Raw genomic sequence first — 14,679 nt, 5'->3', positions numbered from 1 at the left:
TCCAAGCCTGGAGATAGCCAGCGCCACGCGCTGATGCTCAGACTGGAGCAGGGCCGATCCCATGGCCATCTCGACCTCACGGGTCCAGAGAAGGAGATTCTCTCCATCCTTCCCCTCGAAGGTTTTTACGCTCACCATGAGCGGTTTCAGTCTCATAGACTCTTCACGCGTCATCGACGCCGCCGCCGTTGCGGCGCTCATCTTCTCTTGGACATGCTCCAAGAGCGCGTTCTCGTAGCGGGAGAACGATTCCAGCCTGGCAGTGACCGCCTCTGGACCTTGCGATGCAAGATGAGCCACGCCCTCCGGGCCAAGCAAGGACATAAGCTTAGTAAGCGCGTCCTGCTGCGCCGGGGGCAAATTCGCGAACACGGGGTGTTCCATCCTCGCAGAGGATATAGTCAACCGACTCAGGAGCGGGATTGACTACAAGTGCTACCAAGTGCAGCGGGGCTGCCGTAGCTTTAGCGTCAGAGGAAGACGTTCGACTCAAAGAGTCACTAATACTAAGTTCCTTATCCAAAGGACACTTACAGCCCAAGACCAGGGCTCAAAGTTAACACCTTAACTTTTATGCTTCAAAACCAGTAGTGTTTTATTTACTATTATTGCGGCCAAGCCGCCTAGGGGTAAATGTATCTCTTTAACTATCTAGCATAGTTAAACCTAATCAAATGCATAACGTGTGGCTTTCAGCCAACGTACTGAGAGACCTTGTTAACTCTCCAACTTATGTACTGAGAGTTTGTTAGCTCTCCGGGTACTTCGTACCCCTGTGTGCTCCACACCATGTAACCCCGTTACATCCATCCTCGCAGAGGATATAGTCAACCGACTCAGGAGCGGGATTGACTACAAGTGCTACCAAGTGCAGCGGGGCTGCCGTAGCTTTAGCGTCAGAGGAAGACGTTCGACTCAAAGAGTCACTAATACTAAGTTCCTTATCCAAAGGACACTTACAGCCCAAGACCAGGGCTCAAAGTTAATACCTTAACTTTTATGCTTCAAAACCAGAAGTGTTTTATTTACTATTATTGCGGCCAAGCCGCCTAGGGGTAAATGTATCTCTTTAACTATCTAGCATAGTTAAACCTAATCAAATGCATAACGTGTGGCTTTCAGCCAACGTACTGAAAGACCTTGTTAACTCTCCAACTTATGTACTGAGAGTTTGCTAACTCTCCGGGTACTTCGTACCCCTGTGTGTTCCACACCATGTAACCCCGTTACACTTACCAATCCCAGACATGATCTTCTGGTTTTACTGCCCCCCCCCCTCCCACCCCACCCCTGTCGTGAGTATACATCTATTAACCAGTCTCTACGTTTCCAAAATAGGCCAGACTTGTATTGATAAATTGAGCTGTTTTATGTCGATCTGGCTAGAGAATACCCATATTTATCTGGAACAATTCGAACTGCCCTATCGGCCTTTTTACCGTTGAAACAGCATCAAGAGCGGCATTTTCTGACGAAAGAAAGTGGTGATCGAGTTGATCGCCGTCACCCGGGTCTTCTTACTGTTAATGACGCGATAGACATGGCACATCTCTGCAAATTGTTATATTTTAGGAAACAGCTACCTTCTGGTACCGCCATCTGGCTTGAAACCTCCTGATATTTTTAGTAAAATGCAATTTTTTAAATATTTGTTTGGAGTGCAGCAAATTGTAGAATGTATTCTGCAAACTTCCAAGAAAATGTGGGATAATAACAAAAAGAGAGTAGAGCTATTTCGAGCAGAAGAAGAAGATTTTTTTACTGGATATATTACAGCAGCATTACCCTAATAAATCTTAATCCAAATTATGGTGAGTACAATTATAGTTAGCTTCATCCAGCCCCTACTGCCTCCATTTTCTGCCAGAACTGGTCATTCGTTAATGTATTCCTGTACGAGTTAGTCCCCCCCCCCCCGCTTTCGAACTTGATGACTTGGGAGGGGGCACAAATCATTAGTAGTCCAGACACTAAATTCGGTGAGTTTGCTAATTAAGAGTTTGCCTCCTTCAACAGGCCTTCCATTGCGGTACAAATAACATGGCTTTATTTGTATGGAATAATTTTTTTTACTGTCATGATGAAAATTATCAGTAAAATATTTCCAGTTTGTAGCTCATGCTTCACAAAACAAACTACCCAATCCCAGCTAGGCAAAACTGGAGTGCAGAAGATCTCCTCATTATCCAAATCACATGTATTTGACAGCTTCTCCACCAACAAGCAATGTATCTTGAAAGTAGTGGTGTGATATTACTCTTATCGTAACAATTACTAAGAAGCAAGAATCGCATTGCAGCTGTATTATCGAAAGGCATGTCCCTCAACATGCCGTGCGTGCCGAGATCAAAGGAAATGCGAACGCAATATAAAGCAAACGAAATGATTCGCCATTTTTTTCCTCCTTTTGTATGTGGCTCTCCCCTGCACCGCTCATCCAGCAATGTAGCACAGGCTCAGTAGCTAAAGGGTTAACCCTTCGCGAGGAGGGGTGATGCTTCTCGCACAGCGAAATCCCACCATGGGGGAGCGATCGTAGCCTTCGCTGATCATTAGGAAGCGGTTATGATGCTGTGCATCCAGAGCTTGAGGAAAGTACCAGTTGGGGTCGATATGCGTAGCCGAGATGGGGTGGTAGCTGCTTCCTCCTCGCAGGAGAAGTCCACACGTGTGAGAGTCACAAAACTGATCTGTCATCTGCCACACGTAGCCCACAAGATCTTCCACTTGGAACTTCGTCGAGTGAGAGTTCTCGTACGAACCCACAGGATCCAACTTGGGCAACTCCTTGCCATGGTACACCGTGGGCACCTTCGAGCTGTCGAATTCAGGTCCCCACGGATAGGCATCGTAGTTATCACCGTTGGAAGCAACATACTGCCATTCCCAGTCATGCGGAAGACGCTTATTGTAATATTTGGCATACGCTTGAGCGTCCTCTAGCGCAACATTCACAACAGGACTCTGTGCCAAGGAAGGAGACACAGTCCACGACGCTGGAGCACCTTGACGATTCTCCCAGTGCAGCAAAAAGCGGTCCAGTGACTTGGGACTGTAGCCACTGGCCTTGAGGAAGGCCGAATATTGAGCGTTAGTCACAGGATGCTTATCGATCAGAAAATCCTGGACCAACAACCTCGTCGAGTGGTTGTTCCATGGACGATTCTCCCAGGGAAACTGCACTCCTGTTCCGTATTGAGCGAAATTCGGAGTCCAGGCCGACACGGGTTCGATCTGCACGCCACTGACGTTGAACCACCAGTTGGCAGCTCCAGACACACGCACCATACCGTCGGAGTTTTCCCAAGACGTCGAGGTATTGCTACTGTTACTGCGGATAAGTTGCTGTTGCAGCAAGTTCCTTACCGTCGAGTATTTGGCTAGCGGTTTGGTGGTCATTGCTTGCATCTCGTTGAGAAACTGGGTCATGTCGTTGCTGGATTTTGTGACGTAGATGGCACCAAACGTACGAGGCTCCAGCGTCACCTTCACGACAGTACCGTTCGTACTGTTTCCTGAACGTTTCTTCAGCTCGACTCCATGATAAACGTCGTAGATGCGAACATCTTCGCCAGCCTGGTCAGTAGGGAGTGGCACTTCGTACGTCATGTCTTTCTGCACAGTACTGACCACCGTGTAAAGCGACTCACTGCTCAGAGTGAAAGCACTAGCGAACAGCCCATCGCCCTTCATGGCGTAGTACGGAGTCCATTGACCCGTCGAGACGATCGTTCCAAACTTGCGTAGAATGGCAAACATTCTCTTGGCAGTCTCATCTTCACGCTCGGTCATGGCATTCCAGATACCCCATACATTCTCCCACACCACGTACCCGGCGCCATTGAAGAAAGCAGTCAGCAACTCGGCGGTTCGATCGAGAGACCAACGCGCACAGATCTGCACCATATGTCTCGACTCCAGGAACTTGGCACGTGCCACGGGTGGGAAATGAGAATAGCCGAAGAAGTACCCCCAACTCATCGGATTATGGCTCAGATATGCAGTGGGTACACCACCTTCGGGAGATGCCACTAAAGGGTTACTACAGTTGTAGAAGGACTTGGGAACGCCGTACATGGTGTCGCCGTTAAAGCCGTCCGCTTGAAGCTCAGGGACCGTCTCCGTTAGTGTCGTGATGTCGGCGTTGTACATACGTACCATATCTTCCAGTCCAGACTCGTCACGAGTTCCAATATCCCATGGATTGTACGGGATGATCACACGGACACCTCGACGATGGAAGTCAGAGATGACGCCCTTGACGCCCTCGACTCCACCGGGAAGGTCTCGTAGGAGATCCCATTGGTTCCGGTTGTCCACACCGATGTTCGGGTATGCAGGCCAGATCAACACACTGTCAATGGGGCCAACACGACTCTGCATCTCATCCACGTACTTGTCCACCGTGTATTGCTGGGTCTCGCGATCGTAGATGGAGCGGTCGTTCATCATAAGAAACGTCTGCACAAAATTCTGCTGCGTCCATTGAGTTTGCTGGATGTTGTACACGTTGCACGAGTCTTTCGGGTTGTACCGGTTGGTGATCAGCTCCATTTTCTTCCAGGTGGTCCAGTCACGACGCCATGCGTCCACGGACTCGGGGCCATCGGGACCGTCGATCAACTCGTAGCCGTCGGGTTGTTGATCCCAAGCGAGTGCTTGGCCGAAGAGGCAGCAGGCCGCGGACAGGTAAAGTCCGGTTAGAGCACGCATGGAGAATTCGATGTGCGCGCGACGCAGGAACTTGAGGAATGACGCTTCGATTGCGAGGAGCCCTACTCAAAGATCGTCAAACGTAGCGCAGTACAGCCACGGAGCCAATCTGATTTGACATATTGAACGCAAGTCTCAGCACCTGCACATCAAATCTCCGTGTTTCTTGTGCTGGAACAAGGACAGCTTGCGCTGCAAGTTGTAGCGCGATCCAAGCTTCTCTCTCCGCTATATACAGGAGCGGGCTTGAAGTCCGCAGATAAAGGCACTACGTAGGGAGCCAGCCAAAATTAGAGAGGGGGGCCATAGTGAGTAGGGTTAAGTATTTCCACGATTAAATCCACACTTGCGTATTGAAGCACGATGCCGCCCAAGAGACAGAAACTGCAAGCAATAACAAACTTCTTCGCCAAGCAACCTCGGCCGTCCCCGGATGAAGTACAAGAGCGCACTAATAATCCGGTACAAACTTTATCTCTAGCAGAGCCTACTACTCCACCTATTTCACGTAGTGCGGACTTAGAATCGTCATCTGCAGCTCAATGGTGTCACGAAAATGGCATCGCGGAAGACCCACTTGACTGCCGTGCTCACGACTTTGTTCGTTGCGATCCTGTGGACCGCCCTCCTAATATTTTTGCAATTAGACAGCTGCAAGAGGATCCGAAGCTACGTCGTGGAGTCATTTTTGCATATTCTAAGATAAATTTATTTCGACCCCGCCTAACGTGCTATCCGAGCCGCTCCTATGGCAAGCGTTCGAGATCATTTCAGCCTGAATGGTTCGAAAAATATAAGTGGTTGGAGTATTCTGAAAAAGCAGACGCAGTGTATTGTAGATGGTGTTACTTAAGCCGAGAAGCAATGACAGCAAAGGACACTTCTGTGTTTGCGCGTCCAGCTCTGGGCTTTCACAACTGGAAAAAAGCCACGACAAAAGACGGTTTTGTCGCCCACGTTGGTCAGCCCTGTTCTAGACATCATAATGCTGAAGCTGCATTTTTCGAAGTCCTGAGGGGAAGTTGTGATATTACGATAGCTCTGGAAAGAACAAATGCAAGCCAGCGAGAACAAAATAGGAAAAGACTTCGTCAGATTTTAGACGTGTGTTTATTTCTCGCGCGACAAGGTATTGCTTTCAGAGGCAACGACGAGAAGGTAGGCGTTATTAGTATTAACGTTTAAACGGAGTCCTAATTGACAGTTTTTGATTCTTCAACAGGAGACGTCCTGCAATAGGGGTAATTTTCTTGAAATGCTGTCTTTTTTGGCTCAGAGAATGCCAGATTTCGCGGATTTGATGAACTCTGCCGCCGCAAATGCCAAGTACACATCTCCTACAGTACAACGGGAGCTTATTCATTGCGCGGCGGATGTAGTTCGTGAACATATCGTGGAGAATGAACTTGGACAAGGGTATTTTGCGCTCCTAGTAGATGAAGCAACATGTGAAGGTGGAAAAGAAAACATGGCTATTGTAGTCCGGTTTTTATCCAGGCATACTGGTGAAATTCGAGAACGTCTTCTGGGTTCGGTTCACGTTCGCGATACCTCTTCTGAGTCACTTAAATCTGCTTTGATAAATCAAATCACAATTTGGGGAATAAACATTTCTCGGTGCCGTGGCCAAGGATACGATGGGGCTTCAAACATGTCCGGTGGATATAATGGGCTACAAAAATTGATCCGAGATACTTGCCCGTACGCTTACTACGTTCACTGCTTCGCTCACCGCCTTAATCTTGCAGTAGTGACTGTATCAAAACAGACTGTCTCTGTGACGGAATGCTTCAACATCGTTCAGTCTATTCACGCTACTTGTAGTGCATCATACAAAAGGAAAGACAGTTTGTATGGTTACGCGCAAGACGAACTACAACAACTAATCAGCAGTGGTTATCTGGAAACCGGTCGAGGTAAGAACCAGCCTCTTGCAACTCAGGCTTTAAGTGCCACGCGCTGGAATTGTCGTGTGCGAGCTTTATTACGGATTAGATGGTTATGGACTCCAATTATTTAAGTATTGAGGCGCGTGGAATTAGATGGAGCCAATCCCGACAAGCGAGCTGATGCAAAGGGCATTATTACAAAAATGCAAACATTTGATTTCGTTTTTCACATGGAAATTCTCATAGTGGTATTGGAAAAAGTAAACATCATGTCTCAATATCTACAAAAGGATGACATGGATATAGCCTCGGCTTCAGGACTAGTGAGACAGACGCAAACTTTATACAACAATATGCAAGCTAACAAACTAAAAGACGACGAAAAGACTAGTTTTTGTACTGTTTGGGCTACTGCGGAAGCATTCTGCACATCATTGCACGACCCTATCGACGTACCGGTCAAAACAGCACCGTGGTCACGAAGGGGATCACGTAACAGGGGAAAAGGAAAGTCTGGTGTCCCCGGTGCGGATCGAAATGAGATTGTCACACAAGAATTTCACTATTATAAAGACGTGTATTTAGCTGTGGTTAAAGGAATTGCTGGTGAATTAAAACGACGATTTAGTGGAGACATTCTTGATCTGATGGAGCTTTGCGGAGGATTAAACGCTCGTAAAAAGTTCATTTATTGGAACCCTGACTCAATTTCTAAAATTGCAAGCGACTACTATCCGAAAGACTTTGAAAGTCAAATTGAAAGTTTGAAGCAGGAGGCAATCAGCTTCCGTGAATTTGCAATCAATGACAGTCGCTTTGAGAACACCAAGTCCGTCAATCAACTTAGTGTCACAATGATTGCTTCAGATGCACATACAATATTTCCTACGCTGCACCGAGTAATTCAACTAGTCTGTACGCTACCAGTGTCAACGGCATGCGCTGAGCGCTCATTTTCAGTAATGAAACGCGTTAAAACTCGTCTAAGGACGAAGATCGGCGACGAATGGCTATCCGATCTTCTACTTTTGAGCACAGAAACTGACCTCACAATCAGTATCAGCCGCGATGAGGTACTAGATCGATTCAGTAGTGCATCAGAACGGCGAATTCCTCTATAAGTACTAGTTAAAGGGTGTTAATCTACTGAAATCCCACAACAAAAGTTTAAACTTTCAGTATTTTTTTGCCACATCCAAATTGTATTGGTTATTACTGTTAATTAAGGTACAAAATACTCCTTTTAAAGCATAAAAAAACAGAAATTTGTATATTAAAAAGAGTTTGTGCTGGCAAAGTTTGTTATGTAAACTTAAAATATATCCCAGCTTTTAGTGAAAGGGACAATAGAAAGTTGTATACATTAACTTCCCCGCCATTTTTTAAAATCTGGGGATTTTTGAGGGGGGGGGCCATGGCCCCCCCAAAAAGGGCCTGCCTCCGCCCCTACGGTAGGCGCAGAAATCCAGATCGAAGGTGGAGACGCAGTCCCGCTTGAACCTTGGTCGTCAAAGACATTTGCATGATAACGCAAGCCAGACAAACAGTGCGTGTGATGAGAGGTCAGCACGGGTACTGTACATGTATTAATACTTAAATCGGGTGCCTAGTGAATTTGATGAGTCACACCGTGAGCGACGAAACATGGATTTTGAGTTTTTACATGTACGAGAGGTGCAAACTATTTTATAGCAATTAAAATATTACTTTTAAGTAAGTCGACAAGGGTTAATACTGCTCTGTGGTATCAAGCTTGGATGGAGTTGCGGTGGATGTAGCGTTGAGCTCAATAGTAGCAACACAAAATGCAGTTTCCGGTAGCCTAGTGCCAGAACTGTGCGCTGTCCCGAACTCGGCTGTGACGCTGTTCAACGCCCTGGAGACAATTCGTACAAGTGTTGCCGTAAATCACGCCACGGGATCGATAACGGGGTCTGCTGTGTGAAGGTAGCAATTTATCGGGTCACAATAAGCTCAAAATGAGCGCAACCTTTGCTTCTAGCCCGTGCAAGGGCTCTTAAACGCCATGGCTTAGCCTGTCAACATCGACAGAATTTTGAGCGAGTGTTTTCAATTGTCCATAACGAATTCACTTTCTTTACTGTACACATGTATAGCTCTGAGCTACTTTCCGAGATACACTCAAGACCGCTAACTGCTACTACCTGTACTTTAGCCCTTCGAGAAACCAGTCAGCTAACAGAGTTATGCGGTTGGCGTGAACCTCTTTTTCTACTCGTGGTACCGCTTGATCTCCTAATATGTTAGTTAGTCTTGTTGTTTGCACTGGATCCGTAGGCAGCCTTTGCACACCAGAGAGGAAAATGGAAAGTAAATAGATTAGATCGTTAAGGACTCGAGGACTCTGCAAACTCCCTCGTGCTCCTACAAGCAATAAACGGGTTCAAGCCCGCTTCCCATACAGAAGCCCGTGTCTCTCAGTTTCTCGAAGCTTCTCTCTTAATTAGTCTTACGTTGTGCACGGGTCTCGGACCTGGTCTTCAACTGCATTGCCGTCAGGTCTCCAATATGCATTCCAACACGCCTCCCACGAAGCGCACGAGTCGAACATCAGCATGCACTTCCTGCGACGATGTTGGCTTACTTGTTTTCGCCGATGCCCACAAGCTGCAGTAGTGACTTCAGGCTTTGCTTCTCCAATGCCTTCGTAAATGCCTTAGCCGGATTAACTTCGCCTCTCGCTTTGTGCAGCTGGATAGCTCTCTTCTGCACTTGCTCTCGTACGTAATGCCATCGGAGCTCGATATGGCGTGTACGGCGGCTGTACGTTGGATTGGTTGCTAACACGTGTGCATCTTGATTGTCAATCCCAATCTTGAGTTCAACACTCAGATGCGGCAGGATCTCCTGTAGAATATTGCTCTCTGCAGCTGCCTCCATCGATGCCTCGCATGCAGCAACATACTCTGCTTCAGCGGTAGATAACGCCACGTGAGACATCCACGATATGGCACCACCTGCCAGCGTGAATACAAATCCGGTTGTACTCTTACGTGATTCTGGGTCATTCGTTCAGTCGCTGTCACAGTATCCCTCGAGAACAACACTTGTCGGCACCTCCTTGGATCTTTCATAAGATATGCCGTAGTCAATAATCCCTGCTAGATAGCGTAGCACCCTCTTCAACGCTCCGACATGCTTAGTAGAAGGCTTAGCTACAAACCGACTCAGTTGTCCAACTGCAAAAGCCAAATCGGGTCTTGTTCCTGTAGCCAGATACATCAGCATCCCAATAGCTTGACGGTACGAAAAACTTGTATCCGATTCTTCGTCTTCATCAAGAGGAGTCAGTCGTACGTTCGTCTCCATTGGATTTCCCACTGCATGCGCATGGTCATATCCAAATGTCTCCAAAATCTCTTTGGCGTATTTGCTTTGTCGAATAGTAACATGCTCTGCGGTTTGCTCCACTTCAACACCCAAATATTGACTTAAAAGTCCTTGGTCTTTAATACCATACGCCTCATCGAGATCTTTAAACAACTTACACTTACTGGTTTCGTTGTTTGTCGCCACCAGAATGCCGTCCACATAGACAAGCACTAGCATAATGGTATCACCCTCAAACTTGTAGTACAAGCAAGGCTCAGTGAGTGAACGAATATAGCCATGTCCTAGCAACCAACCGTTTAACTCCGAGTTCCATTCTCGGCCAGACTGCTTCAATCCATACAATGCTTTTACAACCACGTAGACATGCCCATCGATCTTACACGGAAACCCGTCGATCGACCTCAGGTATTGACGAATCCCCAGCAGTGCATTGAGATACGCAGTGTTAATGTCAGCTCCATACAATTTCAGTTGCAATGTTGCAGCAAGCGCTACCATCAACCGAAACGACGACATGCGAGCCACCGGAGAGAACGTTTCAACAAAATCGATTCCAGGTCTCTGGTGATTTCCAAATGCTACAATCCGAGCTTTGAATCGAATCACGTAGCCTTGGTGATCCTATTTTACTGCATATACCCAGCGAGTATAGATTGGCTTGGCGTTAGGTGGTACATCAGTACCCGGTATCTCCTGAATCACCCCTTTAGCCTCCAGTGCAGCCATTTCTTCAAGCTCGGCTTCACGCCAGAAGTCCTTGAATTTCGATCGCTCTGCTTCTCGGTGGTTCCTGGGAATCGTCATGCTGCTTGCCCGTATAGGTCTTCCGTTCTTGTCAAGAACACGCGAGGTACTCTGCACTACATTTGCAACGTAGTCGTTCAAATAGCTCGGACCTCGACGCTTGCTTAGCTCACGCTATCCACATCTGGTTCGCTTAGGCTTTTGCTTCGCAGCTTCTTGCTCCACCCGATGCTCCTCCGATTGATTCTCCTCACAGTGTGTGCGCTTCCCTGTTTGTCTTGTAGGAGAAGCGCGCTTGCATCAATCGTTTCATGCTCGAATCGAATGTCTTCGACCTCGTTATCTTCGTCACACAAATCCATCGAGCCACAAATACTGGCCACAGTCACATCTTGGTCAGCCTCATCGTTTTCATTACCTTCTTCGGAGTCATTGCCTGCTTCAGCAACTTCAGACTCAGTAACTGACCCACTCACACCAATAATGGACTCTCGCTCATCATCGTGTATACTTTCGCCAGCTTGAGACGCCTTTGACGAAGTATCAACTCCACTTTGTCGCTCGTTATCCTCCTTTTGACTCTCAACTGTGGCGTAAGACTTTGTCTTAATCTCTTCTGATTCCAGGTTTTGGGATCTGTTCGCCTCCAAGATCGGTACAGTAACGCCATCCAATTTTGTCAAGTCACCGACACTTGCCCCACTCATTATGGTCATGTCTACAGCACTTGTCATCGGACGGACGCCAACACCAGACTCACATGTACCAACAGCATTAATCTTCTCGCCTCCCTCGAGACAACGGGATTGAAAATCCACTGTCTCGACTTCACCACTCGATAACTGCTCGGTGTCTGCGATAGTCGTCGATCCACTGCTGCTTTGCATTATTCCGGGCTCAGAGACGTCCTCGTCTCGCTCAAAATGCAATGACTCCAGATCTGCGTCTGTCAATTCAACACCGTGGCGGTCTCGGTACATTACATCTTCAGTTACTCTTAGTCGGGAACAAACTTGGCAGTGGGCTCTTAAGGAAAGTACACTTTGCATCCGATAACATCTTCAGCATTTCCGAGAACGAACCCAATTTTGGCATTGTCGTGGTGTTTGCGACGACCAGGAGTAATCGGTATATGGACGTAAGCCAAATCACCAAGCTTGCGGATGTTGTGAACGTCAGGTTTGACCCCGAACATCATTTTAAAAGGAATTCCTTGAGCTCCCTTATTATACACCAGATTCTTGATGTACACAGCGTTCTTCAGCGCTTCCGGCCACAACGACTTCGGATACCCCGCTTCGTGCATAGTCGCCTTGGTCATTTCCGATAAGTCCTCGCACATAAGTTTGGTTGAGAGCTCTTGGGACCGACCAGAACATGCTCAATGCCTTGAGCCCGATACCATTCATCCATGGCATCATTCACAAACTCTCCACCCTTGTCCGTCAATACTTGCTGAGCTTTGTGGATTCGAGTAATTACCTTTCGAACCTTGGCCTTGGTTCCAGAAACCGAGTTTCTGCCAGCTTGCCTCTCAGCCCACAAGATGTACTCCTTCATGCGCTTGTTGACGACTTTGCTGTCTTTGCCAGTCAACATGTGCACCGTAAGGAATCTAGAATACCCATCCATTATCACAAGAGCTGCCTCAAACCGAGTTCCGTTCCCTTTACTGGGTATCAGCAAGTCTGCATACACGACTTGGTTCGGAGTCTTCAATCCTCTGTCCAGTTTCTTACGAAGTCGCTTCTTCTTCTGTTTACCAATGTGGCAAGCATCACATATTTCTTCTTTCTGACGCGGCGTCAACATCATGCCCTTTTCCATGTCCTTGTCAGACATAGTCTTCAAGTACTGCGGGCAAATATGTCCTAGACGCTCATGCCACAATCTCAGCGAAGCAACTCCTTCAACTGCAGTAACATTTGCCATCGGCTGATCTTGAGTACTCACTGTGACATATCCTTCAGTTGAACCCGTCACATGAAACCCCCATGTAGCTTCGTTACGTGTAGCCACAATCACAGTCCTGCCTTCCTTTTTCACCAAGAAGGTCCTTGTTTGACGGTCATATTCTTTGTTCTGCAGCCAGACCGGACGACAGTAGACCGTACTCAGCGCCAGGTACGTAAATCACATCTTACAGATGTACTACTAGCCGTTCTCCGTTGACTTCAGTTGCTAAAGCCACCGTTCCAACACCAGCAATACGTGAAGCCAGCGCTGGAGTAACCCCGTGCACACTCTGTGTCAGACTGCTATCTTCAGTGAACTCCACGTAGTACGCCCGATTTCCAGTTACATGAGCATTTGCAGCAGTATCAAAATACCACCAGTCGCTACCTGTATTCCCCTGGTCTACAAACGGGATTATGTGCAGGCCTCTTGACTCTAGATTTTCGTCACCGTCATGCGAATGTTCATCATCATTCATGATCTGTGCCTCAACACCAGCGTCTATCATGATTTTATCCATCTCACCAGCTACGACTCCGTGAGTTTCAGCATCTGGGTCGATAGGCAAAGGTGGTTGATGAATTGTCAAATTTCCACGTGGTTTCCGCTTTTGCTCAATGTCATCAGCTCCAGCACCACTTACAGGTTTTGTCTTGTCCGGACAATCATTCCTTAGGTGATCTTGCTCCCACAGATGTAGCACTTCTTTTGCTTCTTCTTCAGATCAGTGACCTTCCCTTGTTGTTGAATGGTTTCTTTGTCCTTAGCACCACCAATGTTTCCCCCGTTCTTTGATCCTCCGCGATAACCTCCTCCGCCCTTGGGTTTGTATGCTTTTTGGCGAGAATCGGCAATGCGAATCAATTCGCGGGCACGTTCCGGTGATGTATTTTCAGCTCCAGAGTTGTAGCGAATGCCAGACTTCAAACTCTCGAACTCATATTGACTTGGGAGACTACCTAGCATAATCTCAACCATTTCAATATCTTCCACAGTATACTACAGGGAAGATAATTCAGTTCGTAAGTTGAACATCTTGCTCAAGTGTCCGTTAACATCTCCACCTGGTGACAGCTTCATGCTCTCCAACTCAGTGCGTAGACATCTTGTCCTGTGAGCCATGGTCGTCTTGTTCCCCGTGAACTCATAGATCTCGCACAACGCTTTCCACATTGCTGTTCCAGTGGTGCTGTCCCTCACTTGGTGTAACTTGTCCGCGGGCAGCGACATCCCTATCAACTGCATGATAGTCACTTGGTTGTCGTCGAGCTCTATCTCTTTCTCCGCACTTGTTAGGCTCGACCTGGCGATCGTTCCTTCTACCATTTCGGTGCGTTTCTTCTTCTTCTTAAAGACGAGTCTTATTGCCCATTTGTACTGCTGCCAGTCTTTCCCGTTCCAATTCTTCGGAACGCCTTCGTTTGTATACTTTAATGGCTCCGTCATCTTGAATCACTACCCGTGCAGCAAGAAGTTCGTACTTTGGGCTCAGAACCCTCTTGTTGTTTGCACTGGATCCGTAGGCAGCCTTTGCACACCAAAGAGGAAAATGGAAAGTAAATAGATTAGATCGTTTAGCACTTGAGGACTCTGCAAACTCCCTCGTGCTCCTACAACCAATAAACGGGTTCAAGCCCGCTTCTTATACAGAGGCCCGTGTCTCTCAGTTTCTCGAAGCTTCTCTCTTAGTTCGTCTTACGTTGTGCACGGGTCTCGGACCTGGTCTTCAACTGCATTGTCGTCAGGTCTCCAATATGCATTCCAACACTTTCCGAGATACACTCAAGACCGTTAACTGCTACTACCTGTACTTTAGCCCTTCGAGAAACCAGTCAGCTAACAGAGTTATGCGGTTGGCGTGAACCTCTTTTTCTACTCGTGGTAACGCTTGATCTCCTAATATGTTAGTTAGCTTCATCTCCTTTCATGGCGACATCGACGCACCCTAGTCGACGCCGAGCTGGGGCGTGAACATTCACACAAGATATCAGAATCTAATTGTTTGACAGGGTTCGTAGCGATG

General features: G+C 47.4%; 1 protein-coding gene across 1 annotated transcript; it reads right to left on the bottom strand.

Moving 5' to 3' along the window:
- Positions 1-2,463: 2,463 nt before the first annotated feature.
- PITG_12433 (uncharacterized protein) lies at positions 2,464-4,713 on the bottom strand (the record flags this gene model as incomplete). The annotated part of the gene is made up of 1 exon (XM_002900277.1): positions 2,464-4,713. One exon carries the CDS (start codon positions 4,711-4,713, stop codon positions 2,464-2,466), a length of 2,250 nt encoding a protein of 749 aa, XP_002900323.1.
- Between the last annotated feature and the right edge of the window lie 9,966 nt (positions 4,714-14,679).

The sequence above is a fragment of the Phytophthora infestans genome, genomic scaffold (assembly GCF_000142945.1).
Source record: "Phytophthora infestans T30-4 supercont1.26 genomic scaffold, whole genome shotgun sequence".
Classification (NCBI taxonomy): Eukaryota; Oomycota; class Peronosporomycetes; order Peronosporales; family Peronosporaceae; genus Phytophthora; species Phytophthora infestans.
Note: the sequence above shows the minus strand (reverse complement) of the source record. Positions and strands in the feature narration are given on the sequence as shown.